The 27,308-nt window shown below is 37.5% G+C and overlaps 2 protein-coding genes across 4 annotated transcripts in view; one reads left to right on the top strand and one right to left on the bottom strand.

The window, feature by feature from the left end:
• Positions 1-27,308, bottom strand: part of LOC132109684 (ADP-ribose glycohydrolase MACROD1-like) — a 52,852-nt gene that overhangs the window by 15,419 nt on the left and 10,125 nt on the right. The window contains exon 4 of one of the 2 annotated variants that reach the window (XM_059515952.1): positions 4,130-4,159. The exons of the other annotated variant lie outside the window; for it this stretch is intronic. Within the exon in view, the coding sequence (XP_059371935.1) occupies positions 4,130-4,159 (30 nt within the window). The remainder of the gene's footprint in view (positions 1-4,129; positions 4,160-27,308) is intronic. 2 annotated transcript variants of the gene reach the window in all.
• The window catches only part of LOC132109683 (leucine-rich repeat transmembrane protein FLRT1-like), a 19,750-nt gene continuing 549 nt past the window's right edge, over positions 8,108-27,308 (top strand). Inside the window, exons 1-4 of one of the 2 annotated variants that reach the window (XM_059515951.1) lie at positions 8,108-8,275; positions 18,255-18,675; positions 18,804-19,089; positions 24,468-27,308. The exon at positions 24,468-27,308 is cut by the window's right edge and continues 549 nt beyond it. In XM_059515951.1, the coding sequence (XP_059371934.1) occupies positions 24,598-26,739 (2,142 nt within the window). In that variant the 5' untranslated portion in view covers positions 8,108-8,275; positions 18,255-18,675; positions 18,804-19,089; positions 24,468-24,597 and the 3' untranslated portion in view covers positions 26,740-27,308. The remainder of the gene's footprint in view (positions 8,276-18,254; positions 18,676-18,803; positions 19,090-24,467) is intronic. The other variant, XM_059515950.1, reaches the window with a different exon arrangement.

Genomic DNA, 27,308 nt, shown 5'->3' on the forward strand with positions numbered 1-27,308 from the left:
TTTCTAACAACAGGGCAAAAAAATCTCACAAACAGACTTGAAGATTTAAAAAGCAGCCATATGCCAAAATACAGTATTACACCACAAACAAAACCCCCAAAGAGACTCTAATGTCACTGTGTCCTTTCAAACAATCTGGATCTCTCTTAGCTCTGAGCATCAGGACTGATGTCTCCCACTGTAATAAACAGAAAATTTTGATCGCCTATAGTTATATGTGCCATTTCCAAGTATGATCCATTGGACCATGAACGCAGAAAATCCAGCATGAATTATTTTCTTCACTCACTCGTTCACAGCCTCTTTTTCTTCCATCCTTATCCACTTTCATTTTCCATGTTTCTCGTACACAGCAAAGTTTATAGAAACTATTATATATATATATATATATATATATATATATATATATATATGAAGAGTTCAGATGCAAAAGCCTCTAAGTGCCATCTGAAATTTTCATCTAAATTTAGGATTTTTATCAAGCTCCTATGCTTAGGTTGAGTCATTGATCTTTAATTGCAATGTGCAGGTCCTTTTCCAAGCTATTAATGTAAAATAACTGAACATAAATATAGGAGCCTGATAAAAATCCTAATTTTAGATGAAAATTTCAGATTGGATTTAAAGGCTTTTGCATCTGAACTCTTCATATATAAACTGTGATAAGACTTACAATAAGGTAATAAGACAATAACAGGTTTTAGAGAATATTAAATACAAATTCCAAACCCCATAGTCAAATTACAGCATAAACCCCACTAAACTGTGACATTTATGTATTAAAAAAAAGACAACACAGAAAAAAATAGTAGACATTCTCCGAAATATTTACCATACACATCATCATATTATATTATCAGATTATTGTATAATTGTTTTGTGAAGAATAAATCTATTAAAGAATACATCTTGAATGAAGCTTAGTTTTCTGATGTCAATGGTAAATAGTTGGGTTCTTCTTGTCTTAAGCATAAATAAAATAAATTTAGTGAGGTTTACGCTTTGAACAATTTGCCAGCAAGGTAATAAAAATAAAAGATAATTTAAGATCTTAGATTAGGTTTATTTAAAAATAAATAAGACCAAAATAATTAATAAACTGATTTTTGCAGTGCATCAAAAATGTTGACTGAGAATAGATGGAGCTAGAGTAAAAAAATAAAAAATAAAAAAAAAACCTTTCCAAAACAAACTATATATTACTATACAACAGATCCTAACTCATCCATTTTTTTCTTTATTCTGTCCTCTGTTGTTTTAAACACATCCTCTTGTTTTTGCCCTCTCAGCTTTAGTGCTTTTCCTGCTTTAAACACCAACAGGCAGAGACTAACCCCTCATCTCTCTCTGTGCATGCAATGCTCTGAGGCTGTGTCATCCCTGATGTATAGTTTGTCCCTGCCTAATTATCACCCAGGTTTGTCTTAACAAACCTCAGGAGCGGAGCCAACAAAAAGAGAGGGAGGGTGTGCGAGTGTGAGTGCAAGGAACCCGATGTGTTTGCGTATTGGCGACAGAAATAGAGCGAAAAGAGGTGTTGGAGTGTAAGGGAGTGAGGAGAAGAGGTGATAGTGTAGGGCAGAGAGACAGAAGGATGGGTGCGGAGTAAAACAGAGAGAGCGAAAGGGAGATGGAAGACATGCAGAGGCACGAACTGACAGTGAGGTTTAAAACGAGGGAGGTGAAGGTCAGGCCTAAATCAATCGCATTTGCCATGTGTGTTTGAGGAACTGCATAAAAAAAAACAGGTCAATATACAGCAGTGCACACTTCTGAATTTGTGTTTGTGTGTGAGGGACGTGGTTCTGATGAGTAGGATTCTCAAGTGCAGATTTATCACTGGTATTGATTAGCTAACGGGCAGGCACTTAACACGGGCAGAGAGCAAGAGCGGCACACACTTACAATCAACACACACATGCATACGCGCAAATACTGAGTCAACAGTTGGACATTTCTGTTCATCTGCATAGCACTCTACTATAGTAAATTACATTTGTTAGATCTTGCAATGCACTTTCAAAATGCACACACACCTCTCACACAGACAGAGTATGCACACTGCCATTTCCATTCAAAAGTTTGGGGTGGGTCGTTTTTTTTTTAAAAGAGGCGCCTTAGGCTTACAAAGGCAGCACTTATGTGATCAAAATACAATAAAAACATTGTTAAGATATATATACAATATATTTTAAAATGCAATTTTCCATTTTCAGTGTGACATGATCCTTCAGAAATCAGTCTGAAATGCTGATTTGCTTCTCAAGAAACATTTCTTATTATTAATGTTAAAAACAGCTATTAAACAGCTGGTTAATATTTTTTGAGGAAATTGTGATACATTCTTTTATTAAAAGGGAGTTCAAAATGAACAGCATTAATTTGAAATAAAAAATTCTAATATGATAAATGTATTTACTGTCATCCTGTGATCAAATTAATGCATCCTTTCTGAATGAAATGATTTCTTAAAAGCATCTCTTGACCTCAAATTTTTATTTATAGTGTCACATGTAACAACTAGTTTGTTTGTTATATAAAAAGGATTGCAGTTTACTTTTAAATGGTTCACAGTTTACCCAATTTGCTAGAATCTTTACTTTGTGATAATGACTGTACATTTTCTCGCTACAAAATAAAATAAATAAATAAATACATTCATTTAAACTCAAAGTATTAGCTTATGTTCATTTATTTATCACATATTACCATATTTTATTTATGTGAGAAGAGGTTGCATAGAATGCCATCATTTGCCAATTAGGAACAAACATTCAAAAGAAGCATGTTTTTTTTTTTTTTTGAATGCTGTCCTAAATGGATAGTTCACCCAAAGATTAAAATTCTGTCATCATTTACTTATGCTCATGTTTTTCCAACATGTATGACTTTCTCTCTTTTTTAGGAAGATATTTGGACAGACACTCGGGTACAAACAAGATTTGATTTTCAAAATCAAATCAGTTTTTTTTCCAAATATCTTCTTTTGTGTTCTACACAAGAAAGAAATGAATACACGTTTGGAATGGATATGATGAGAGAGAATTTTCATTTTTATGTGAATTATTTCCATAATACTGTCAAGATGGTTTAGCAGCTAGTCTGGTGAAGCCAGGTGTGCTGATATGAGATAGCTACTGTTGCTATTTCAGTTTAAAGGTGATTTCACACTGTGCACAATCTTTGGGGAAACATTTGGTACATGTAACAGACTCGTTATTTCAAATCTCTTGAGAGCAGGAACATTACAGGCCTGTAACTAATGACTAAAAGTGCAATCTGAGATAATTGCAGTCTGTAGTTACGGATCCTCAGGAGCAAACTACTTATTTGATGGGCTGTAGTTTATATGTTGGATGTCTAACAATGTCAGTATTGCCCTGTTTGTTCTTACAAACAATATTACAATACTATCATGAAATATGTTCAAAAATAGATAGAATTACCATAGTAGCATATCCAAAACACCATGGCAGCTTGATACCTTTTCTGACCTTTAAATATTAGATTTAACTGTTCATGCAGCTGCAATGCCAAAGAAGCTCACTGTTTGATGAATATGTGTATGTACAGATAGATGGGTGAAATCTGAAGGCTTTACTGTATTTCTGAGAAGATCTACCGTCTTGTCAGATCAAAGTACTTTTTAATACATCACAGCGAGCAAACGGTTTCGAAAAAAACTCAGTCTCTCTTTAATTCCGCCGTTTTATTCAGAATCTGCTGATGAATTGTTTTTCTCTTGTCAGTGTTTGTGGGCATGTGTGTGTGTGCGTGCGTTTGGAGGGAAGGGCCGCTCTATCAGAGTTTAGTGCTCATTTCATCTCACTGGGTCTCTAATCGCTCTTTTGCTCCTCAAATAGCGCCTCTGTTCTCACTCACGGGGCTATCAGAGATTCAGAAAAGTACAAAGCCTCAGGTTGACAACAGCTACCATCTCACATACGTTCTCATTCTCTCACCTTTGTTTCCACCTGATGATTCTCACTTGCTCTCTTTCACCTTATAATTCCTCTCACCTCTCAGATGCTTCTCTCCCCTAATGTCTTTTCCCTCTTGAGCTGTGTCTAGATTTGTCTCATTCAGACTCCTAAAAAAAAAAGGGGGGGGGGGGGTGGGGTTGACTCACCTCCTCCTCCACCCAGAAGTGTCTTGTTAGCTGAAACGACAAAAAGAAAACAGAAGACTCTTCAGGGCAGATTATCAGAGACATTACAGCAAGACAAACAGTGACTTAAAACCAATTGAATGCCTTACTGGTGACTGAAATACAAATTCAATCCGAGTGGAGTAGGTCAAGGATGAGAATTAGTTAAAAGACTTCAACTCAATATTAATACATAACTGTTCAAAAAAGTTCGGGGTCAGTAAGATTTTTTACATGTTTTTGATAAAAGGTTCTTACGCTCACTATCATCATTTAATTAAAAAAATTGCTTAAGAAACTATTGTGACTTACTGTGGTTGCAAAGATAATTTGGTGCTCAAGTAATATTTCTTATTATCATCAATACTGAAAACAGTTGTGCTGGCTAATAATTAAACATATTCACTGTGACTCCTGACAAATGTGTCCTTGCAAACAAAAAATATGTATTAGTTAAAAAAAAAAATCTCCCTGGCCCCAAATAGAAAAGTGGTGTATATACACTTTTCATATATAATATAATATATTATAATATAATATAAATTATATTAAATACATACATAAATATTTTTCATTATATGACCCCTTCAAATGTTAAGCTCCTTTGTCAGACTGTATAGATGCCTTAGTTTTCTGCTTGCTTAGTAAATGAAGCAAAACGCAGCCGTAAACCTGGTTAACCAAAGAGCTAATTGACATTTCCATCAATTCAGTATAAAGCAGGGTCTTGAACCAGTGTCACAGGTGAAATGAAAGCCTTTATCAGATTTTACAAATTAAACTTGTAGATACAGAGCTGCTTTTTCATTACAAGACCTAAATGATAGACAATATATACATATAGTTTTTGTCTATAAGTATTAATTTCAATAAAAAAGGAAAAATTGCATCTATTCACATCAAACAGGGCTGAGCACTTGAGTTCAAGTGTGAGGCTGGTTGCACAACTAAGCAGCACTGAAACAACATTGTTTCATGATCAGACAATGGAGTTAAAACACAAATGAGCAATAAGATTGCTGATTATTTTTTCCCATTTAAAATTCATTACACCTCTGCACACGGACATTAAACCACATGATAAGTGACAAGCTTATGAGCCAACAAATAATTTACCAGATGGAGTTAATGTAAGCCCAGACAAACACATTTTTTTTTTACCGAACAGACATACAGCCACTGAAAAAAAGCACAAAAACACACGCACAATTTAGCAACAGAGATAGACTGACAAACAGAAAACAGTATGGAGAGAGAGGTAACCATAGCAACTCCAAAGCCTAAAGGTTTGTTACTGAAACCTAGTTAATTACACAGGGAGGGCAAATAGGAGAGATGGAGAAAGACGAGAAAACAGAGAAAAGAGAGACAAGAGTCGGAAAGATGTAATTTGCAAGTGGATGTCCCTTTCTCTCCTGTCTGTCAGAAGAAAAAAAACTACTAGTGAGAAGAAAAAGGGATCAGATATGCACGAGGAAGGACAGAGAGCAAAACAGTATGAGAGAATGAGCGAAGGCTGTAAGTTGATGATACCCCAGGGAGAGAGATTTGCCATCTGCTTAAACCCTGTGTGCAGTGTCTTACCCAGGGGAAGGGTGACAGTAGTACCATAGAGATGATGATGTTCTCTCTCTCTCACACACACACACACACACACACACCTCTGTGAGGCATACTGACATGGTGAGACTGTACGGGAATGTGTTCACAAATTGCTATCTTCTTATTCAGAACTGTAACAATTGCTTTCAGGCAGGATGAAATGGATCTGCAATAAAAGCAATGTCCATGAACATCAATACCGAGGTTGGGATTATGAACAAAAATACGGTGCTGATTCTTAGTGTCAATTCAGCTCCACACAGCAAAGCACACAGCAAGATGCAATATACGCCAATGTTGAGAGTTTACGGGCGGATTAGGATCACAGAGAGGGATTAGAAAAAAGAAAAACAAAAGGACGAATAGCTGAGAAACAAAAAAAAGTTCAACACAAGGTTGGGGGTGAGAGGAGGGACGGACGTGGAGGAGAGGCAGACAGAGAAAGCGAGAGATAAAAGCTGGGAGGTACAGAGTGATCAAGAATGTGCAACAACACAGGTATGGAAACACTAAATGAAAATATGAAAAGAACAAAAGAGAAAAATGTTTTTAAGAAAACAGAACAGCATGAGTTTGCATCATAATACACGAGACAATTGAGCAATTGAGAGTGGGTTTTTTGCTTTTTATAATAAATGCATTAATTAGAGGATCTGACAGAAAAGTTCTAGCTCTCATTTTTCTTTTTTTATGAAAAAAGGGTTTTATACATAACTAAACAACATTTGTTTTTTATATTAATGGTTTTAAATAAGTGAAAAGAATAAAAAAGCATTAGTACTTATGAAAGCTAATATGGCTGTCTGTGATTATAATTTTTAATCTAATTAATGGCATGACATGCCAATTAAATTATTCAAAAATGAATCACATCAATTTTTGGCTGTGAAATTACCCCCTAAAAGATCATTTAAAATCATTGTGTTGGTTAAGAAAAGCAGTTAACAAACATTGCAAAAAGAAGGTTTAGAAAGAAATACTTGATTCAGAGTTCCATATAATAAACATGGGTTTTCATTGAGCAAAACAGACAATACTGACAAAAATGTGCCTAAAATTAAACACAATATTAACTTCTTGTTTGTTGAACTATTGTATAATATCACTTTTGCAATATACATTTGAGAAAACAAAATAAACCGCACACTTACTCGTGTGATATTGTGTATCATATGATATAAATTTAAGTAAAAAAAAAACACCAGGTGCAAACTAAGTATTTACAAGGAATAAGTATTTACTGTACCCATTTATTAGTCACACAAATACAACAAGCATGGGTATTCAGAAAAGGTGACGGTCAAGTGTGTGGAACGGAAGTCTGTGTTTCTGAAATAGCCTGCCACCAGGGAGAGGGGGTGAAACCAGTGAGAGAGACGTTGTGTGTATTTCTGAGCAGATGTCCTTAATGTCTGACACTCCAGAACCCTGCAGACACCTTGGCTTGTGCGAACCATTGCATTCATAAACACACAAACACACAAGTAGCCTACTGTACATTACACAAACATCCTCTCAGAAGGACAGCTTCAGAAACATTTTATTTACTCTATTCAGGGCTACAATTACATGCAAGTCAAAGTCAATCCTACTCACAGTTCAGTGCGCTGATAGCCCAGGACATGCACACTGCCTCACAGTCACATCCAGTCCTAGAGCGAGGCCCTAGCAGCAAACTGCATGCCATGCATTAAAATGTAATATGACAAAACGACAAAAAACAACACTGATGATGCTGCACAGAATCACATTATACAAAAGTACACATTCCACAAATTATATACATTGTCAATACTCTGCAAACGAAGTGAATCAAATTCTTTGAGAAACCAGGCTGGTCATTTTATTTAGAAATACAAAGTTAAATGGTTTATGTATGTGAATGATCAAGCACCAAAACGCCAGCTAAAGAAAATGCTTGGAGTTTAATACCTGGTGAAAATTCATTATCATATCTGTGTCAGATGTGGTGAAAATGAAAGTTTCAACTTTACCCATAAGGTTTTTATTATAAATATTTATTTAATAAAAATGAATGTTCATAGAATATAGTCATATTTTAATTTACATATTGCCTACATAACATGGCTACACACACGTGTGTGTGTGTGTGTATATATATACACACACACACACACACACGCGTATATACTGTTGTATAACTTTACAGACGCATACAAATAATTTAATGTAATGGCTTAACGTAATAAATAAGACTATATCGTACTGTAAGGTGGCTTGTTGTTTTGTTCGTAATTGATCTATGTTTAAATCCGTTACTTCGCTGAGGAGATGAAGGGGTGGAGTGGCGCGAAAGAGAGAGAGAGCGCGAGGCGCATCGCTTTGAGTGACAGGACAGAGAGAGAATCTGAGCGCGCGCGACGGTCACAGCGAGCCTGGCTGACTGAAGATTGAGACGGTTAAAAACACCGAGAACGGAACAAGTCAAAACCATTTAAAAAACAAGGTCTAGACAAGAAGAAAATAAAGATTTCTCAAGGAAAGATGCCGTTTACCCAGACTGAGGTATGTTGCCCTAAACACTTCTTCGTATAAACTACTTGTTACCAACGGTCAGTCTGAGACCGCTGAGGTAACGTTACATTTATTTTCTGTTCTGCTCAACTCTGACTTCAAATGAAATGAGGAAGAATTATGTTTTTTTATACACGTTATAAGCGCTGTTTAGAGAATACTGGTATATCCTGGTTGGATTCGTAGCCTGTAATTTGTCTTTCATGTGTTTGCTCTTAAGCGCCCATTTAATCAGTCTTGAGGCAGCAGTCACAGGATTTAAATGCAGGCGCTTTGAACTGAGATCCTGGTTTGGGACTCTCACTCCTTTATTTTAATGACAATATTAAAATTATTAAAACGTGTTCGACTGTGTATAGTGCCTAAATGCGCTTGCTTGCTTGTGATGGCCATTTGGTAGCTATACAATCTGGTGAAGATTTGCATTTGTTTTCGTAAGTTTCAAACCTGGTGCAGAGTTTTGCAAAGGAGTTAGTGCATCCGTCTATGCGCGTGCATTTGTACTGTACTTTCTCTCATAATCGGAATAAAGGCAATGTAATACACGACATCTAATAATATCATTGGATATTAAAATACATTTTACAGACTGAGATCAGAGAAATCAGAACGCATTTTATAGCGATTGTTAATGAGAACATGATGCTATGAATCACTTTTGTGTTTTTCTATGGATGGATATCTCCTGTTGTTCAAATTAATGTTAGCACTAAAGTTCTCCTTTTACCTCTATCTAGTTTTTAAATTACAGACATCTGTGCAATGAAAGAAAGAAAGAAATAAATAGGGCATTGCAGTTTTGGGTTGCATCTTATTTATGAAAGCCAAAGGCACTCCACAGTAAATCTTCAGGGAAATCATCTTGATTTCTGAAGGTGCAGTAAGTGCAGAGTGAGGGAGTGTGTGTGTGTGTGTGTGTTAACAAGGTCGCAACACTTCTATATTTTATCATATTTCCTTATTTCTTATATTTTTTTCCCTGCCCTGTTGGTGACAGCATGAGTCCATAGCCATGCCAAAACAGTGGGTCCAGTATGTAACAAACACGCTTTACACTGCATGAGAGAAGTACAGCAGGGCCTGCATCATGCGCACACACACCCCACAGGCCCAGCAACCCCAAAACCTAGCACCACAACTACACTTACACTTCTTTTCTTTTACATAAGCACCTTTGAGGTATCCATTAATATTTTTATTGGATAAAATAAAATATATGTAAAAAATAAATAAAAACAACAATAGAAAATCTTGTCAAATTCAAGCAACTCAAATTCAAAATTATCCACCAAAGTCCATCTTGTGGTCACAAAACACCACATAAACTACATCAAGAGTGAGGCATTTGGGATTAGCACAGTACTTCAGACCCAACTCCACTCACATACAGCAGATTACACAGACTTAGAGTACATCAACTCCAATGCAGATTAACATGGTGGTCAAATGCAGATGAGCAATGAAAGAAAGAGGGGCGGAGAGCAACACAGCTCAGTAAGAGAAAATTCACTAGAGATTAAATCTGGTTGTTCTGTTTTTTTCCTGCTTTCTGTTGCAACTATCTGAAAATGACCAAAACAAATGTACGAGAAAGTGTGATAGTAAAATAATTTACATTTAAGAAACCATACACTAAGCTTAGATATTAACAGATTCTCTATATTTTCACATATAGTGATTTGTTTTCATTGCAGATACAGCTTAATAATGTATGTAAAAAGCATTGGCAGATCTCTAGGCAGCAGCTCTAGTTGTTTTATAATTCAGTTGGGCCTATGAGAGTGGCGTGTGTGTCAGTGGGGTCACTCTGCAGTGGGTTGCATGATAAAAACAACACTACAAATTACAATAAGGATAAAGCTGCTTCACAACTGATTACTTTTCTATATATGTTTCCATGTATTAAAGAAAAAATAATAGGAGCACAGGTGTACACAGGCGTATGTCACTAAGAGTACACCAAAATTATTGTTAGCAATAGCGGGAAATGTAAAAACAGACAAATAAACAGACACAAGCTATGAGGTTTCTACAGGGTTGTTTTTATTATTATAGCTAACGCACTATAAATGACTGACCATAGACTTTCTAATGAATTGTTTTTCAAAGCCACTAAGGTTTACGTTGAAACATCTAATGCACATGCATGGCAGTAGAGAATAGAGGAATAAGTGAGATGTGCCTGTTACTGGTCTTTTGAGGCTGACCTACAGACTGAGCAATTCATGATTATCTTAACTATCACCAATGTTGCTAGCAACCTATATTCCATCAGATATTGGGTACTAGAAAGTTTTTTTTGTTGTTGTTGTTTGTAGAACAAAATGGCAAACAACACACACAAATAACACTTAGTCATATTCCTCTCACCCTGACACTACATTCAGAGCAGGAACAATCATGTAGTCTTTTGGTATGGCATTAGAGTGTCCATTCAAAATGCAAGTACTTCTGAAACTGCAATAATATAGTGTTCGCTCATGTTTTCTAGCCTGGCAGCTGTAATAATCTCACACTTGATTTCCCAGTCTCCCTAGCATTACCAAACACTTGTAATCTGGAGCTTTTATTCAGTGTTCTCAACAACAGTTACAAATTGTGCTTTGCAGTGTTTGAAAATTTTTGCTGCTTGCAATGCATAGATACCGTATTTTCCGGACTATAAGTCGCACTTTTTTTTCATAGTTTGGCTGGTGCTGCGACTTATAGTCAGGTGTGACTTATTTATCAAAATTAATTTGACATGAACCAAGTGAAATGAACCAGGAGAAAACATTACCGTCTCCAGCCGCGAGAGGGTGCTCTATGTTTTCAGCGGTAGGCTACAGGAGCACTGAGCAGCATAGAGCACCCTCTCGCGGCTGTAGACGGTAATGTTTTCTTTTGGTTCTAAATGAATGCGACTTATAGTCCAGTGCGACATATATGTTTTTTTCCTCATTATGACGTATTTTTGGACTGATGCGACTTATACTCAGGTGCGACTTAGAGTCCGAAATATACAGTACATGCATGGTGGTGATTTGACTCGAGTGAAAAGGATCTCTGTACAGTTTTGGTGAGAATGGTTGTTCAATAACCCTGTAACTTACCTGCAACTTACCTGGGTAATATGATAATCATCATGATATATCAATAGGAGTAGTTTTTTTACACATTAACAAAACATATGATATAAAAGTTTTTTTTGTTGTTGTTGCTTTTTGCTGAAAATAATGGTTTTCATCAATATTAACATACAGTACCACTTAAATCTCTACACCAATATCTACTAACAGTACATTAACTAATGAATGTAAAAAAAAAATTCTAACAATTATTGAAAGCAAGTAAACAGTTAGGGATAAAATAAAAACAATTACAACCAATATGACATAAATACAACAGACCAAAATAGAAATGAAATAAACTGGTACAACTGATGGTTCATATTTTAAATAATTTCCTTTAAATCATGGGCAACATAAACATAACATGGCAAACATGTTGAACTACATCAGCGGTTCTCAATTTCAGTCCTCGCACCCCCTGGCTCTGGACATTTATGACCCTGGACAACAAAACCAGTCGTCGATTTATACATCATCTGAAAGCTGAATTAATAAGATTTCCATTGATCTATAGTTTATCAGGATCTTACAATATTTGGCCAAGATACAACTATCTGAAAATCTGGAATCTGAGGGTGCAAAAAAAATCTAAATACTGATAAAATTGCCTTTGAATTTGTCCAAATAAATTCTTAGCAATGCATATTACTAATCAAAAATTACGTTTTGATATATTTATGGTAGGAAATTTAAAAAATATCTTCATGGAACATGATCTTAATACATTCTTAACATACTTAATATCCTAATGATTTTTGGCATAAAAGAAAAATCTATAATTTTGGCCCATACAATGTTTTTTGGCTATTCCTAAAAATATACCCCAGCGACTTAAGACTGGTTTTGTGGTCGTTTGAGGTGTGTTAACAAAGAGAAACATGCAAAATATGCAGAGCTGGGGGGCGCAAGGACTGGAATTGAGAACCGCTGCACTACATCAATCATTTTAACCCCCCCCCCCCCCCCCAATTAAATGCTTTCTTTTCATAATGCCAAAAATTGAATGTTTACACAACATCAACGCTCACAATCAAACCACTTCTGAAAGATCTGAACAAGGTTATGACACCAATACTCTTCTTTTAATCCACTTACTCTAATCTTATAAAAGACTCCAACTGAATCATAATTTGTAAGTTATTGATTCATTATATATTACAGTAAGGAGATTGATGCACAGCTCGAGAGAGCTCTATGCTCTTAGTAATGTCCTTTTTAAGGGCGGAAATGCAGTCAGACTCGTCTTGCTCTCTGGAGAGGGAACAGCACTCACACAACAATGAGTGTTTTGTCTTATCCTTTGCCAGGCCAGGGTTGTCATAGACACAGGACCTACGTCAGTGTCGTTTATTAATCAATGTGGCCGTTTTGGTCATTGACACAAAGTAATTTTTTATTTTGCCTCAATCAAATGCTCTTCTGTTAGACACAGATCTCTAGATGTGCCTCGGCTGCCATGAACAAGTCAAGAAAAGACAGCGTTGTCTGAAAGGAAGTATGACAGAGGAGATTGTGTCTGGGGCAGGCAGAGTTTATAGGTAAAATGGGTCTCAAAGAGTTGCTTGTATAGCTCTAGAATCAATGGAATGGAGGCGATATGAATTAAGTGAATGTGGCTCTAGATAATTGGACAAGGTCTGAAAAGGGCCCGGAACAGTCTGAATAGATGGATTTTATTATTCCACGCGAAAACCAGCTGCAAGCTTTGAAATAGGCTTTGATAATGCAACTAGTTTTGAAGTGCTGCTAATTTTAGCATATGGCAGGTTAACAGAGTGAGTCCAGACATACAACATCACTTGCGTTTTATGCCACAACTGACATAAAGCATGCTTATAGACTGTGCTCTGATTGAAAGCACGTCCATTTAAAGCCTGCAGCCTTCATTGAAATTACATAGCTTATCAAACACATGCTTGTGTTAAATCATTACAGCTCATTTATAATTTACATGCAGAGACCCATTCAACCAGAGCTACAACTTTTTATATTTGTGCTCAGTTAATTAAAGTGATACAGTGTAGTGTGGGAAAAGTGCATAAATGCATACGTGTTTGCACACAGCATGGTGCCTTGCAGTTTGGCTCTAAATGAGCTATAAAAAAAACAAAAAACAAATGCACAGGCCTCCCATAGGAAGCCAAACACTGCTCAGCTTAGTAGAGATCGCTTCTGAACATGGTTCGTTTCACTCTCCGCCTGGTGAGTGGGGTTTGTCAAACATGTGGGCAACTTTGTTCAATGACCTAAATGCATGAATTGTCTTTATATAAAAAGTGCCACTTTTTATTCACCACTCAGTGGAGGCTGTTTATTATGACATTTTGCTCTTTCTTGCTATGTGAAATGCTGATAAGAGAAATTTACCCACATTAAGCCAAATTCAGACAAACCTAATTATTTCTCTTCCCGTGTGCATGCTCTGCTTTTGATTGTTTGTGTTTGATGTTCATAAGCACTGGCTGAGGAACAGCAAGAGGTATGATTGGTTGTTTGTATGTGATTGTGTGTGTGTGTGCACTTGAAGACAGAGGGAAATAGAGCAGTGAAGTATCCCGCACTTAAATTGTCTGCTTATTTCCAGTGACTGTATTATTTATAAAGAAACTGGGAGCATAAGAAAAGGAGAATAAAAGGGCAAAGGAGAAATAGGACTGACATGGTCATGCAAGAGAGGAACGCTATTTGAAAGAGAAAGAGAAGCTAGTTGAAAAGCATCTGTGTAACTTTACCAGAAAGTGATTTGTGTATGTCAGTGTTCAAGAACAATTGTAATAAAAGCCCATCTTATCCAGCCTGAAGGGTGGATTGTGTATAGGCATAAAAATATTGGGATCACAAATGGGAAAGGAGATTGGAAAACAAAATAAATGAATAAATGTAAACAAATGAGAAGACAAGTGAAGAAAGGAAACTGGCTGTAAGTAGTGACAATGACAAATGCATGTCATATATTTACAATATTTATGATATACCCACCTCAAGAAAAGTAAACATTATTTATATGGCAATCTTAGAAATGTGATGGCAATAATAACATTTGCTCTAAAAATTGAAGGAACAATCAGAAAGAGGAAAAAACAGACTAAAAGACTTGGAGTAAAATGTGTTCTAGCATTTACCTGTTCATTAGGGACCATGACAGAGATAAAAAAAAAGAGTGGTAAAATGTAGAAAGAAGGCAAAAAAAATGCTTTCAGTAACAAAACACTGCATAAAATTTTATATTCAGTATTTATAAAGCAAAGTCAGTTATCTCAAAAGGAAAAGAGAGAATTTGAACATAAATGTTCTCCCTGGAAATGTCTAAATGCATTTAATTTATGAGGTGATTCATAACATCTTATTTTCTGTATTCAGACAACAATGAACAACAAACTCGATACAAAAGCATATTTCTCATCGAGCCAAGGGTCTTAAAATGCTCTGTTAAACTTCAGGGTCAAGAACATTATGTCTTGTCCACTCAAATAATTTTTTATGAGATGACTGTTTAGTACACATTTTATAGACAGATGAGATGCGCAGCTAACACTGTCAGAGTTTATATGAGGGGTTGAGGTTCATTCGCATGTTGCAGGTGCAGATGTACAAATCCAACTGCACAACCGACATGCTGTTGCATTTGACTCCATCATTCATGATTAAGAATAGGTAAATAAAGCTAATTCATTCATCACTTTCTGTAGGCATTCAAGTCCATTCATGTATCTTCTTTGCACCTTATGAATTACAGTACAGTCATGCCGACAACTTGGCATTGGGCATAAAGAAAAGCAAGGAATATTAACAACAGTGGCGTGTCGCTCAAAACACACCAGCATAAACTGAAATACAAATCAAAGTCAGAATGTTTTCAGCAACCAGCTTTAAGTATGCATGGTAAGCCTTGATGATTTTGTGCGGCATATACAGTACATTTAAATGTTCTGTGTTATTTCAATGCTTTAGGCCTCTCTCTTCGCTCTCTCACCCTGTGCCACTTTAGTGCATCTTTATCACATTCAGAAGCCACTGGCTCTGTTCAGTGCACAAACACTGAATATAATAAGGACATAAATCAGTATAGGCATTTATGCATTAATGGTTCACAGATTACAGTAAATGCACTGGTGAACATCCAAGAGGACTGGAGCCAAGAGAGAGAAAGCACACAGTAATAAGAAGGGAAAATGGGAATATAGGAAGAAAAAAAAACAAGGTGCGTTCCCCTCTCTGCTCATCCACGCATCCCTGTCACACTTAACCCTCATCCCTGCTTCTCCCTCTCTCTGCTCCTGGTTGTTCATACTAAAAGGCTGCAGTGTGTGGGTGTATGTTGAGAGGCTGGTCACATCCCTGCGTCTCCTGCCATTTTCACTCCTGTTGCTGAATTACCCCTGATTACCTTTAGCTAATTATCATCAGATCTTAGAGAGTGAAATACACACATACGCAAGCACACACATATTACTATGCAGCGCTGCAGAGCAACTGGCAGTTAAAGATCTGAGACATCACCGGACTGCAAAAAAAAAAAAAAAAAAGAGCGAGAGAGAGAGAACGGTACCTAGGCACCTCATCAAGGTGTTTGTACTCCACTGTCAAAACATCTCTGTGTAGCAATTATATATTTTTTCCTTTCTTCACTGAATAGTATGTAATTACAGTGAGTGGACTGTGCAATGAATTAGACTGCTTCCTAAAAAGAAGCTTTGAAGCGTCATTAGCAAAAGACAGATCTTTCGTTTGTAGAATATTCTATGGCACTTATAATTCTAGAAGACAGAGTCCAATTGATGAAACCTTTTTAAAACAGAACTGCGCTGTGGAATATCACTACAAGACTATAGCCTGGAGGCCTAGAGCACTAGTTTCACAGGCATGTGCTGATATGGGAACTGAAAAATATCCTGACACACAAGTATGCCCTCTGGCCAATGCTCTGCCTATTACGGCGTCTATCTTTGTAGCCCCAATGTAAGTCATATGCACACATACAGTCACACACTGTTCAGTAAAATACCACAATTCCTGAGGGCCCTATACCAATCATGTCATATTAACCAAGTCTACTGTTTTTATGTCTAAGGGACCAGACAGTTACATGAAGCTCTCCAGTTGTTTACATTGTTAGCCAGTCCATACAACAGAGTTATTTATCAGTGCTTGTGGTGAATTAATAATGAACTGGATTTGCTGGGAAATAATTATTTCATTATGTACTTGAGTAATATTTTATGACAAAGCTGTGTGAGGAACAAGATAGACCATTAAGATTTCATGCTGCTTCATGATCCTAAGACAAAGCCCAGTGAGCCTGTCTTGTCAGTGCTGTGAATATGTGTTGTTGTGGATACTGGGACTGACAGTCATTTCTGCCACCAAATTTGATTCCAATAGGTTCATCAATCTTCCTTCTTTCCTTTACTCCTCCATCTGCCCCTCTCTCTCTTTTCCATTCTCTCTCCCTCGCTCAGCAAATGAGAAATTGAAAGGCAGAGATGGGTAGGTTACGTGCACAGGATGGTAAAAATGGTTGACATGGGCTCATACACATTTGCATGCACACAAACACACATACACAGACACACTCACCCTCAAACATGCAAGGGCATACAAATAAAAGCACAGATCTGTCACCATTCTAATAACTTTAAGAATGGAGGACATCTGTGCCATCAGCAATATTAACAAACCTGGAGCAGTGGAACTGCACCACCCTACTCCAGGTGAACATTATTACTGTCCATTTTCAGCATTTACTCAAGCACGTCTGGGGATGGAGGTCAGTACGAACATGACAGCAGCACTGATATAACCTCTTATCATCTCTCATCATAATCTCTTCCCTAATGTGACTGCCCCATTATATCGTACGAGAGAGAGAGAGAGGCAGAGAGAGAAAGGTGAACAGAGAAGGGCAACGGTCTGTGTATTTGTCTGGTTTTACACCCGCTAGGCATTTTAAGACATCAGCCCTTAGTAGCGGTTATGTTTTTTTTCCCACCATCTAAGAGCATTGATTGGCGAAAGTACCCGAATACGTTCATTGATTTTAATTAGCCTTCTTTGTCCTTATTACTCCTCCTCTGCTCAATTCCCTTTACATTAACTAGGTGCCTTGGAAATGCTCCCTTGTCTCACACACGTGGTACCATGGGCCTCTGCTGATCTATCTTCACCGGGCTGCTACGTCCACATGGTGCATTAAATTTCTACATTAATGTTTTTAATCACTCCCAATATATGACTGGACAGTGAAAAAGCAATTAGACTGGGAGCCAGTGTGACCCGGAGGAGTCTTTCAACATTACAAACACAATTCAACCACATCAGGACTGGGAATTTTAACCGATTTAGCACACTATGATACAAAGAGAGTTGCTGGTTCAGAGGCTCAGTCCAAGCAGTAGTTCTAGAAAACGTAAATTACAAACACTCAAAGTGAAAATCTAAATATATAAAAATACACTATGCTTAATGTTAGACCTAAAAAACGTCATTGCTATCAGAAATTTGGCAGGAAAAAAAAATCTTGCTCTGTCTTTACCTAATACAGAAAAGAGAGTCAGAACAGACACCCATCACTACTTGCCATACCTCAGTCTTGTCAAGAATGTGACCCAGTTTGCACAATATGTGTGTGCCTTGATTTTTGCATTCTTGGCCCTTGCTATGGCTTAGAGCAGTCTGTAAAAGAGATTTTCCACTTAATTCTGCACACTGAACTTGACTTCACCATTTTCAGAGTTGATATTCTTTGAAATACAGTTGTTTTTAGGTCAAGCCAAGTTTAAAGAGAAAATGACACACTGTGAATATAAAAGTCTTCTGTCCTGTCCTGGCACTCTAATTCACTGAAAATGTTTTCTTCACAGGTAACATGGTGCCAAAGATGAGGGGTTACAACATCCCTGTGTTCCCTCAATCCTCATTCAAGAAAACAAAATCAACATGATGTCAACTTTGAAGGGCACACTGCAACCTGAATACACATCATCGGCTCGGATATACTCTTGCTGTACGGAAGTGATGAAAATTTTGATTCTATTGATTGACAGTGGAAAAAAATTCCAGGGTTTTTCTGGTTGATATATTTTCATTATCTCAGTGCCTACAATTCAAAGGAATCCTACAAATAAAGGGCTGCAATTTCTGGTCACTTAAGTCGAAGGACATAGAGAATCAAGAAGAAAGACCTTGAGCCCTTTATCAATTTCCTTTCTTGAATAAATAGGACGATTGTCGTGTTTCAAACTCTGCTCAGACCAAAGGACAATGTGGGACACTCGCTAGATGGTAAGAACAGTAGTTTATAATTCTGTAAATAATACAACATAAATACAACATGAAAATGTGTAAAGAGTTGGGTGGCTGAATAAAAAAACATTGTGCAGCAGGAAAATATCCTTTTATATTGTCAACAGAATTGAAGTAGACACTAAAAAGAAAAAGAAATAAAGACTCAAGAGAAGGATCAAAAAAGTAGATTTAGGCAGAATGAAAATGCAAGATTGCCAGAAGGATCAGCAGGATATACAAGAAAAGAAAAAAAACTGTATGATTAAAGAAGAGTATAAGAAGAGATTACAAGAGATTACAGACGCACAGTAGGCGGTTACAAAGATGGCCGGGTTGAAAACCTTCTTCAGAGCATAGAAAGATCTGAGTGAAGAATAGAGAAACAGATAAGAGACGCAGAACAGCGAGAAGGTAAAGTTAACCTGCCTACACACAAATGTTCAAACCATGTAGCAAGTTAGAGATCGAGCTTCTCGCGGTCACTCTGCCATCTAAAAGCATAGTTGCAAGTTGTTTTGTGCATCAAGTCCACAGTGCTCTGACAGCCCCAAACACATGCAAAATGCTACTATATTTTACTTGCTTTTGTTCTGAAAAATCTTTAGCATAAAAGCATGTTTTATTAGCTATTCAACAGACCTTTTTGCTATTTTAATTTCTCTCTGTCCTCAGGCTCCATCCCCCTCTTTGTGAAAATACACTGTCAGGCCTGAGAGACAGCAGATTTTTTTTTCTAAAAACACCCAAATGTATACACACTGGGAGAGCTATTAAATGTGACATTTAAATTGCTTCCATTTTCATGCAACACACCTCATTTAAAAAGAAACAGACTTAAAAAGGAGAGAGTCAAAGTGACAACAATGATATCAGATTCTTTTTTAAAAGCAGTATTTTTGCTAATCGTTTCCTTAGAATGTGATAAATGTGGTCTATAGTCAAAGCAAACAATATGAAGAAAGTGTTTCCAATAAAATGGAATCATTTCCAAGAAAAGCAAGCTTTTCACTTTCTAATTTCCTCACCATTTCTCCATCTCTAAGCCCCTACGAGAAATTTTGCATGGGTGCTAGCACTGTTTAAGGGTTTGTTTTGCATGTAGTTGCTGCTTAAGGTAACAACATTTGTAACCAAGAGGCAGCCAACCAACTCCCATCTGGCCTGGCCTGCAACACAAACAACCTCCAATCCCATAGGATGGCAGGCAGCAAAAAGAATGAGGCCCCAGCAGAGAGTGATGTACACCAACGCTTTACACACGAATACTCACAAAAATAAGTACGTTTTAGATTAGTCTCACAGGAGTATGCTAATGTCTCAAAATTGTGTACATATGTACATTTTAATTTAAAAAATTATATATTTTCCATTACAAAAAGAAAATTTACAACAAGCTGGAAATTATATAACCATAATGTAATGCCATGATTAAAACTTTTTTCTACAATGCAGGGCATACAATGCAAAATATTACTGATTGTATGGCAGTTTTAAACAGTGTTAAACAATGCTTTTAATGTTGCTTCCAGGACTAATCACGTTTCTGCATTTTCAATAAAATAATATAAATGTTAGATATTTTAGACAGTTTAGCCAGTGGAGACAGTCCCCTCCCACCCCCCACCCCCAAATATTGAATGTAGCCTTAATTTTTTCCCTTTGATACATTTTAGAGCTAAGGAGACAGTCTAGATATTGAATTATTATTAAAGGGGTCCTACTGTGCTCTTTTACAAAGTGATTTTGTTTTGGGGGTGTACTAGAACATGCTCTAATGCTTGGCGGGTTGTGAAATGCATTATTTTTCACATAATTTACATTATTACAATGCCTCTCTCCCCAATCTGGCACAAACGGCTTGTTTAGTTCTGGGTTTGATGAAGACCCGCCTTCCGAAAAAAGTAAATGTGTTGTGATAGCTGTCTCAGTATGTTGTGATTGGTAAACAGTTTAGACGGTGTTTAGACGGTCCCTGCCCCTTGCCAAAGCAGCAAGTTCTGTCTGCTCTGGTATAGTTAAGGATGGCGTTAATATTGCCATATCAGTTTGAGCTGGATTCAGACCCAGAGAATATTGAACAAGAGGATCACACTGAACCTTTGGATGCACGTATATTGCAAGACATTTTAGAGTGGTAACGTTATTATTGTTTTTTTGGGGGGGGCTAAATCACATTTTAAATAAGATGTCAACAACTGCTTAAAAATAACTGCATTTACTATGTCAGATAAGAGCAATGGTAATATGTATTATGTTTATTGTTCTTTAATTCTAACATTTTAACATGAATTGCAGTGAAACTGTTATACAGTAGGGGTGTAAGGAAATATAGATACATGTATCGCATCGAAATATTTTGTTTGGCGATACTGTATCGATTCTCAAAACATAATATCGATAAAAAATTTTTTTTTAAATCATACAAGATTCATGGCAGTTGTTTTGTTTTGAGTTTATTTCCCGGCCGCTAGATGGCAGTCTTCATCTCTGAACAAATCCTGAGTGACAGGAAATACTAGTATTAGAGCACACCACTAATGTTAGCATTAATGTAGTTTGCTGCTAGTAATGGAGGGAGAGTGTCCCAGTTCATGTGTGCCGTCATTTGGGCTTTTGTGGTAACGTCCACTGCGAGACTGTGGCGATATGACGCTGCCTCGGTTCCACTGCTTGCTGCGACCCATGTGAAGAGGCTGCGCAGGGCGCATTCATAGGTGGGAGGGACGCCCCGCAGATGCTGCTTTCTTTTATTTGAGGGGTGTTTTGTGCAGTTGGGGCGGTACTCGCATCACGGTTTCAGCAATTCCCCGCAGAACATAAATACAAACTGAAAAACCTGTTAAATCCAAGTGGAAAGGTTCAACGTCTGTATTTATTTTATTGTATTACAATTGTTTTGTTTTCTTTAAGAATCCTGTTAGCATTTTATTTTTCATTGATATTAAGCAGATGTAATTGTTTTGTTCAGATCAAAATGTTATGATATTGTCACAATTGTAAACTTAAACTGTGAACCTTTAAAGCAGGGTCCAAAAATATATATGGTCTTTTTATCAAATACATTTTATACGTATTAACATTTAACTAAAGGATCCTGCAAGCATTTTAATTTATCCCCCTTTACTCAAACTGCACAAAAGGTGGTTCTATACATGGACTGTATAGACAGCTTTCCTTATAATATATACTATTCCTAAAATAAGACATATCCCAATATATCGCCTTGTTTACAGTATCGCAATATATCGTACTGCAACCCCTGTATCGTGATATGTATCGTATCGCCAAATTCTTGCCAATACACAGTAGACAAGCTGTGCAAATCCACGTTCATTTTCACCATTGATTTGCGCAGCTTGTCAGTTAACAACGGCTCTGTATAGTAACAGCTGCTCTATGTGAAATCACACACATGATGGAATTTACCGCTGATTAGAGAACCAGCTTTACTGAGAAGATGCGCATTATTTGTTGGACAATATTTATCGTGCACCCCTAATACACAATACTATTATACAGTTGAATTTATTTATACCATAGTCCAGTGTTTCCCACTTTTGGTGGCATATATATGCACGTTCATTCTCTGACAGCAGGTGATGCTGTTGGAGTGGTACAGATCGAAATTTCCCTGGTACACAAAGCAGCGCTCCACTCACAAAAGCTGCTTAATCAGACATTACTTGAAAGATGAAATTGACACCCAAAATTTTCTGAAGACAGTCGGTTTCCTTCAGAAATACAGTGATATGAAAATACCCACACCGGGTTTTATTTTTGCTCATGTTTATTCAACAAAGTCAAAGACTTTTGAAAAAACTATTTGTGGCAGTCAGTTTTAATATTGTGGCGAGCGCCACAAATAAATCAGTGTATGGGAAATACTGTAGTGTCATAATTTAAGTGTAAATTTTGCAGATTACATCGTTGACCAGTATTGTACTTCCAGCAATTTCTAAAAATATTTTCATAATTGTAACATGCATATTATTCAGGTGCATGTGTAATAACTTGTGAAAACTTGACACTACAGCAGCAGCCAAGCGTTCTAACCACAACCTCACCCCTCCCCACCCCCCAAACACTTGAATTTCCATAGGCAGGATATTTTTTTCAATTATATTCTAATGGGCCTCTTTGTGATGTCACAGAACCCCCAAAAAACAGCACTGTAGTCCAAACGAGACATTTGTAGTAGCTCTTGAAAAATGATTTTTAAAAAAACGAAATCTCCCTTCAGAGTGGACTTTGAGAGTTGTAACTTTGTAACTTTCTTTTTTGTGCCAAAACATACACACTACACACTTTAAATTTAAAAAAGTGAAAAAGCATAATAGGACCCTTTTGAAGTGCCCCTGTTATGGATTTTTGAAAATTACCTTTCATGCAGTGTGTAACATAGCTCTCAGTGAATGAAAACATCCTGCAAGTTTTAAATCAGAAAGTGCACCGTGTATAAAGTTATTGTCTCTAAAAAAAAAGGCTCGTCTCTGAATCATTAAAACGAGTCATTTTTATGTTATGTTGATGTCAACATGAAACATTAGCATATTGCCTGCCCACTTGATGGTATTTTCACTTTGGTCTAAAAATGCAAATTATTTTTTTGCAAATTTTAATTAATAATTTCCCCGGTAACACTGTACACAAAGCAGCACTGTGCTCACAAATGCTGCCTTATCAGGCGTTACAGGGATGATGTGGACCAATCACCGCAGGTTAGCGTCATGCAAAAAAGGGCTGGGGAAAAATTAATCATTGAGCAAATCATATGAGAGTCATTGAGCAAGAGAGGTGAAAATGTATGCATATTATAAGACAATGAAAGTGTTTTTTGACCTCGCATGCATGTTAACCTGTTGTTGGGGACTCCCAAGACCAAAATATTAACCTTTCATTACCCTTAATAGAGATCCTTAAAAAAAAAAAGAGCATCAAATCACAAATATTCTTTACCTTCCTTCCTCTATTTAGCATTGAAAAAAGTCACAGACAAGGCTTACATAGAATACATACACAGGAAATTCACAATCCCCGGCCATCAAGTCAATGACTGGTTAAATACAGAGTGAAATCTCTGTTGGGTATTCTATGTAGTCTCTCTGAATAATTCATGCTATTTTGAAAACAATAACAACGAAGAAACAGCATCCATTATGCATGTCAATTTGTTGTAAACGTCTGTGGTTTTCATCTAAATCTCAATTGCAAATCAGACCGAAAATGAGAACTCTATCTGACCCTTCCGTGAACTTTCAAAAACTTGAGCTAAAATTAAACTAGCGATTTATTCAAACAGAGTTCCCTGCTACATTTGAATTGTAATATGACTTAAGGTCAATCCAGGAATAAACCTGTAATTGTTTTTCAGGAACTCAAATGTCAATCACAGTTTTATATAAGTTCAGAACGACCACCTCACACCTACAATTTTCAGTGAATAATATAGCAATATATGTCGTTCATTCAACTCTTTTCACACTATTCATTTACATAGCTCAACCGCAATCCATTTGCTGTTCTCTTTCAATCCTTTTTTTATTTTAATGTTATGTCTAATGCTCCCTATCTGTCAGTTTCTCTGTTAAGGTTATCTAGAAAGCGGTTCAGCTTGGCCGATTTTCTCTGCTCTTTCCTACTAACCTCTTACCACCTTGCAATGTTCTTCAAATTTAAGCAGATGTCAGAAAGCATACTAAATAACAGATACGTGGATTTATAATTGCACTGAACTCTACACTAAATGTAACCTCTGTATTTTGAAAAAATATTTTCTATATTTCCCACAGGGCTTGTGATTGGAAGTAAAGAAGGGCAAGAAAGACCTGCGTTTTCCCAACTACACTGACCAAGAATATTGACTTTAGACATTGGGTTAAATTATCTCTACTGAGAGAGTGGGGTACATTGCCTGGAATTATGGCCACAGAGAGCCTAGTTGAACTCCGTGATTGGTTGTTCCTACTTCTTCTATGCCTGACATTATTGGTTGAAGTCCTAGAGTTCGCAACAGCTGCTGCAGCAGAGGCAGCTCTCGGAGAGGCAGAGCTTCAGGGAGACGTGCCATGCCCCTCAGCTTGCAGGTGTGATGATGGCTTCATTTACTGCAATGACCGTGGCTTGAGTATCATCCCACCATTACCATTAACGGCAGCTGTGCTCTATCTGCAAAACAACCGCATAGACAATGCTGGGCTACCAACATCTTTAGAGCGACGACTGACTGTGCGAGTAGTTTACCTTTATGATAATGAACTTGACGATTTTCCAACACATCTGCCTCCGTCGCTACGAGAACTTCACCTACAAGACAACAATATACGAACTTTACCCCGTTCCGCTCTTGCACGGCTCCCCCTACTGGAGAAGCTTCACATGGATGACAATTCCGTTTCAACCGTAAGTATAGAAGACAAAGCATTCGCCAACAATCCGAGGCTGCGTCTTCTTTTCTTGTCACGCAACCACCTCTCGAGTATACCATCAGGACTGCCTGCATCACTTGAGGAACTCCGCCTAGACGACAATCGGATTTCAACTATTCCAACACATGCATTTCGGGGTCTCTCCTCTCTAAGACGTCTCTTCCTTGATGGGAATCTGCTAGCAAATCAGCGTATAGCAGATGATACATTCTCACGGCTGTCTAATCTCACAGAGCTCTCTCTGGTTCGGAACTCACTCCAGGCACCACCATTAAACCTTCCAAGTATGCATCTTCTTCGCCTTTATCTACAGGACAATGCCATAGCCCACATGCCACGAGGCTCCCTGGATGGAATGCAAAGGTTACAGAAACTGGATCTATCAGGTAACAACTTGACAACTCTCCCGAAAGGTTTATTTAAGGACCTGGACAGCCTTTCACAATTACTTGTCCGAGGAAATCCTTGGTACTGTGGCTGTAACCTCCGCTGGCTTCATGACTGGTTGCATGAGCGAGGTTCATCAGTGACTGTGAGAGGTTTAACTTGCCATGGACCCGAGAGACTAAGAGGCATGGCACTAAGAGATCTTACAAGTCAGTTGGAAGATTGTGAGGTCAGCGTAGATTCTGCAGGAGGAATGGTTGGAAACGATGGAGTAAAGAAGGAGAAAAGTTATTTTCCAACACAAGCACCAGCTACAACAACCCCTCCACTTCTGCAGGGTTCTCTCTTTACCCTCAGATCCAGACGACCAGGCCATAAGTATTCAGATATTAGCCAGGACAGTCTTGGAGGTGGAAGTGGGGTTACAGGTAAATCATTACTAATCAGTGTAAAACCTCTCACACCCGAGACAGTTCATATTACCTGGCAGGCTTCACAGCCAGTCCCCTCCTTCAGACTTTCCTGGTTGCGACTAGGCAACAGTCCTGCAATGGGGTCAATCACAGAAACACTTGTGCCAGGGGATCGCCGTGAGTATTTACTTACGCAACTACAGCCCCAGTCAAGTTACATCATCTGCTTGGTGCCTCTCTCTGGAAACAATGGTAAAAGAACCTCTTTTACAGCAAGTGGGGGTTTAAACATTAACACAAACTCAGAGCATGAGCACCCTGCTTGTGCCAAAACAGAGACGGATCCCCTCGAGCAGCCTATTTCAGACCAGGACAGTGATCGAGAAACTGACCAACTGTCAGCCCTACCACTTGCTGGAATTATTGGAGGTGCAACAGCATTGGTGTCTTTGTTCTTAATTTTTGGCATCTTCTGCTGGTACGGACACCGTGCGGGGTACCTTGCACCAGGTGACCAGTCTATATATGGTAGAGATGTTGTTGGCTCACGAGGTGCCAGCAAACACTACGATGACTATGTTGAGTCTGGAACCATAAAAGACACGTCCATCTTAGAAATCAGAGCTCATGGCTTTCAAATGACACCAATGTCTGCCCAACAGCCTTTGCAGCCCAAGGCAAAAGTTGAGGATATGACATACATTCATACTATCTTTCCCTCTAATAATGCAACTCTATATAGGAGCACCCTGAACCACACAGGAAATCCAGGCTATGGAACAAATCGAGGGTACAGAGAAGGGGGAATACCAGACATAGATTACTCATACACGTGATAGTCTTTTTTATAACCCCCATCATATTCTGTTCCTGTTATCAGGTAAAGCAGTTGGGTAAGGGTTCTTTTGCCTAGGTTCTAAAGTAGGGGTGTGCCGATTCTAATGGGACCATTTTCCCTCATCTATCATACACAAAATCTTATTACTGGATAGAAGATTTCAAGTAGATTTTTTCAAATCAAATTATTTATGCTTAAAATAGTATAGTTTTCTCACTATTGGAGCATTGGTGTAACATGAAGATGTTTTTAACCAAAATCAGGATTCCGAAAATTGAACGGAGTAATTTAGCGATGTTACAAGAATGAATATGACTTACTGTTCAAAACCGGGTGTTAAAAATGCTATATGGACTGTACTGCATACACTCTACAATAACAATAACATGGTTACGTAAAAATATTCAGAAAGAACACCTCTCGATAATGTGGATAAAGCAGGATTTAATTCGGCACACCCCTATTCCAAAGTACCCTTTGTGCCTCCTTTAGTCTGTTTTTAAAACATTGTTCTTTATGGGCTAAAAACCCTGTGGAACATTCTCAAAATACCTATAATAGTCAGAA

This window comes from Carassius carassius, chromosome 29 (genome assembly GCF_963082965.1).
Source record: "Carassius carassius chromosome 29, fCarCar2.1, whole genome shotgun sequence".
NCBI classification, from domain to species: Eukaryota; Metazoa; Chordata; class Actinopteri; order Cypriniformes; family Cyprinidae; genus Carassius; species Carassius carassius.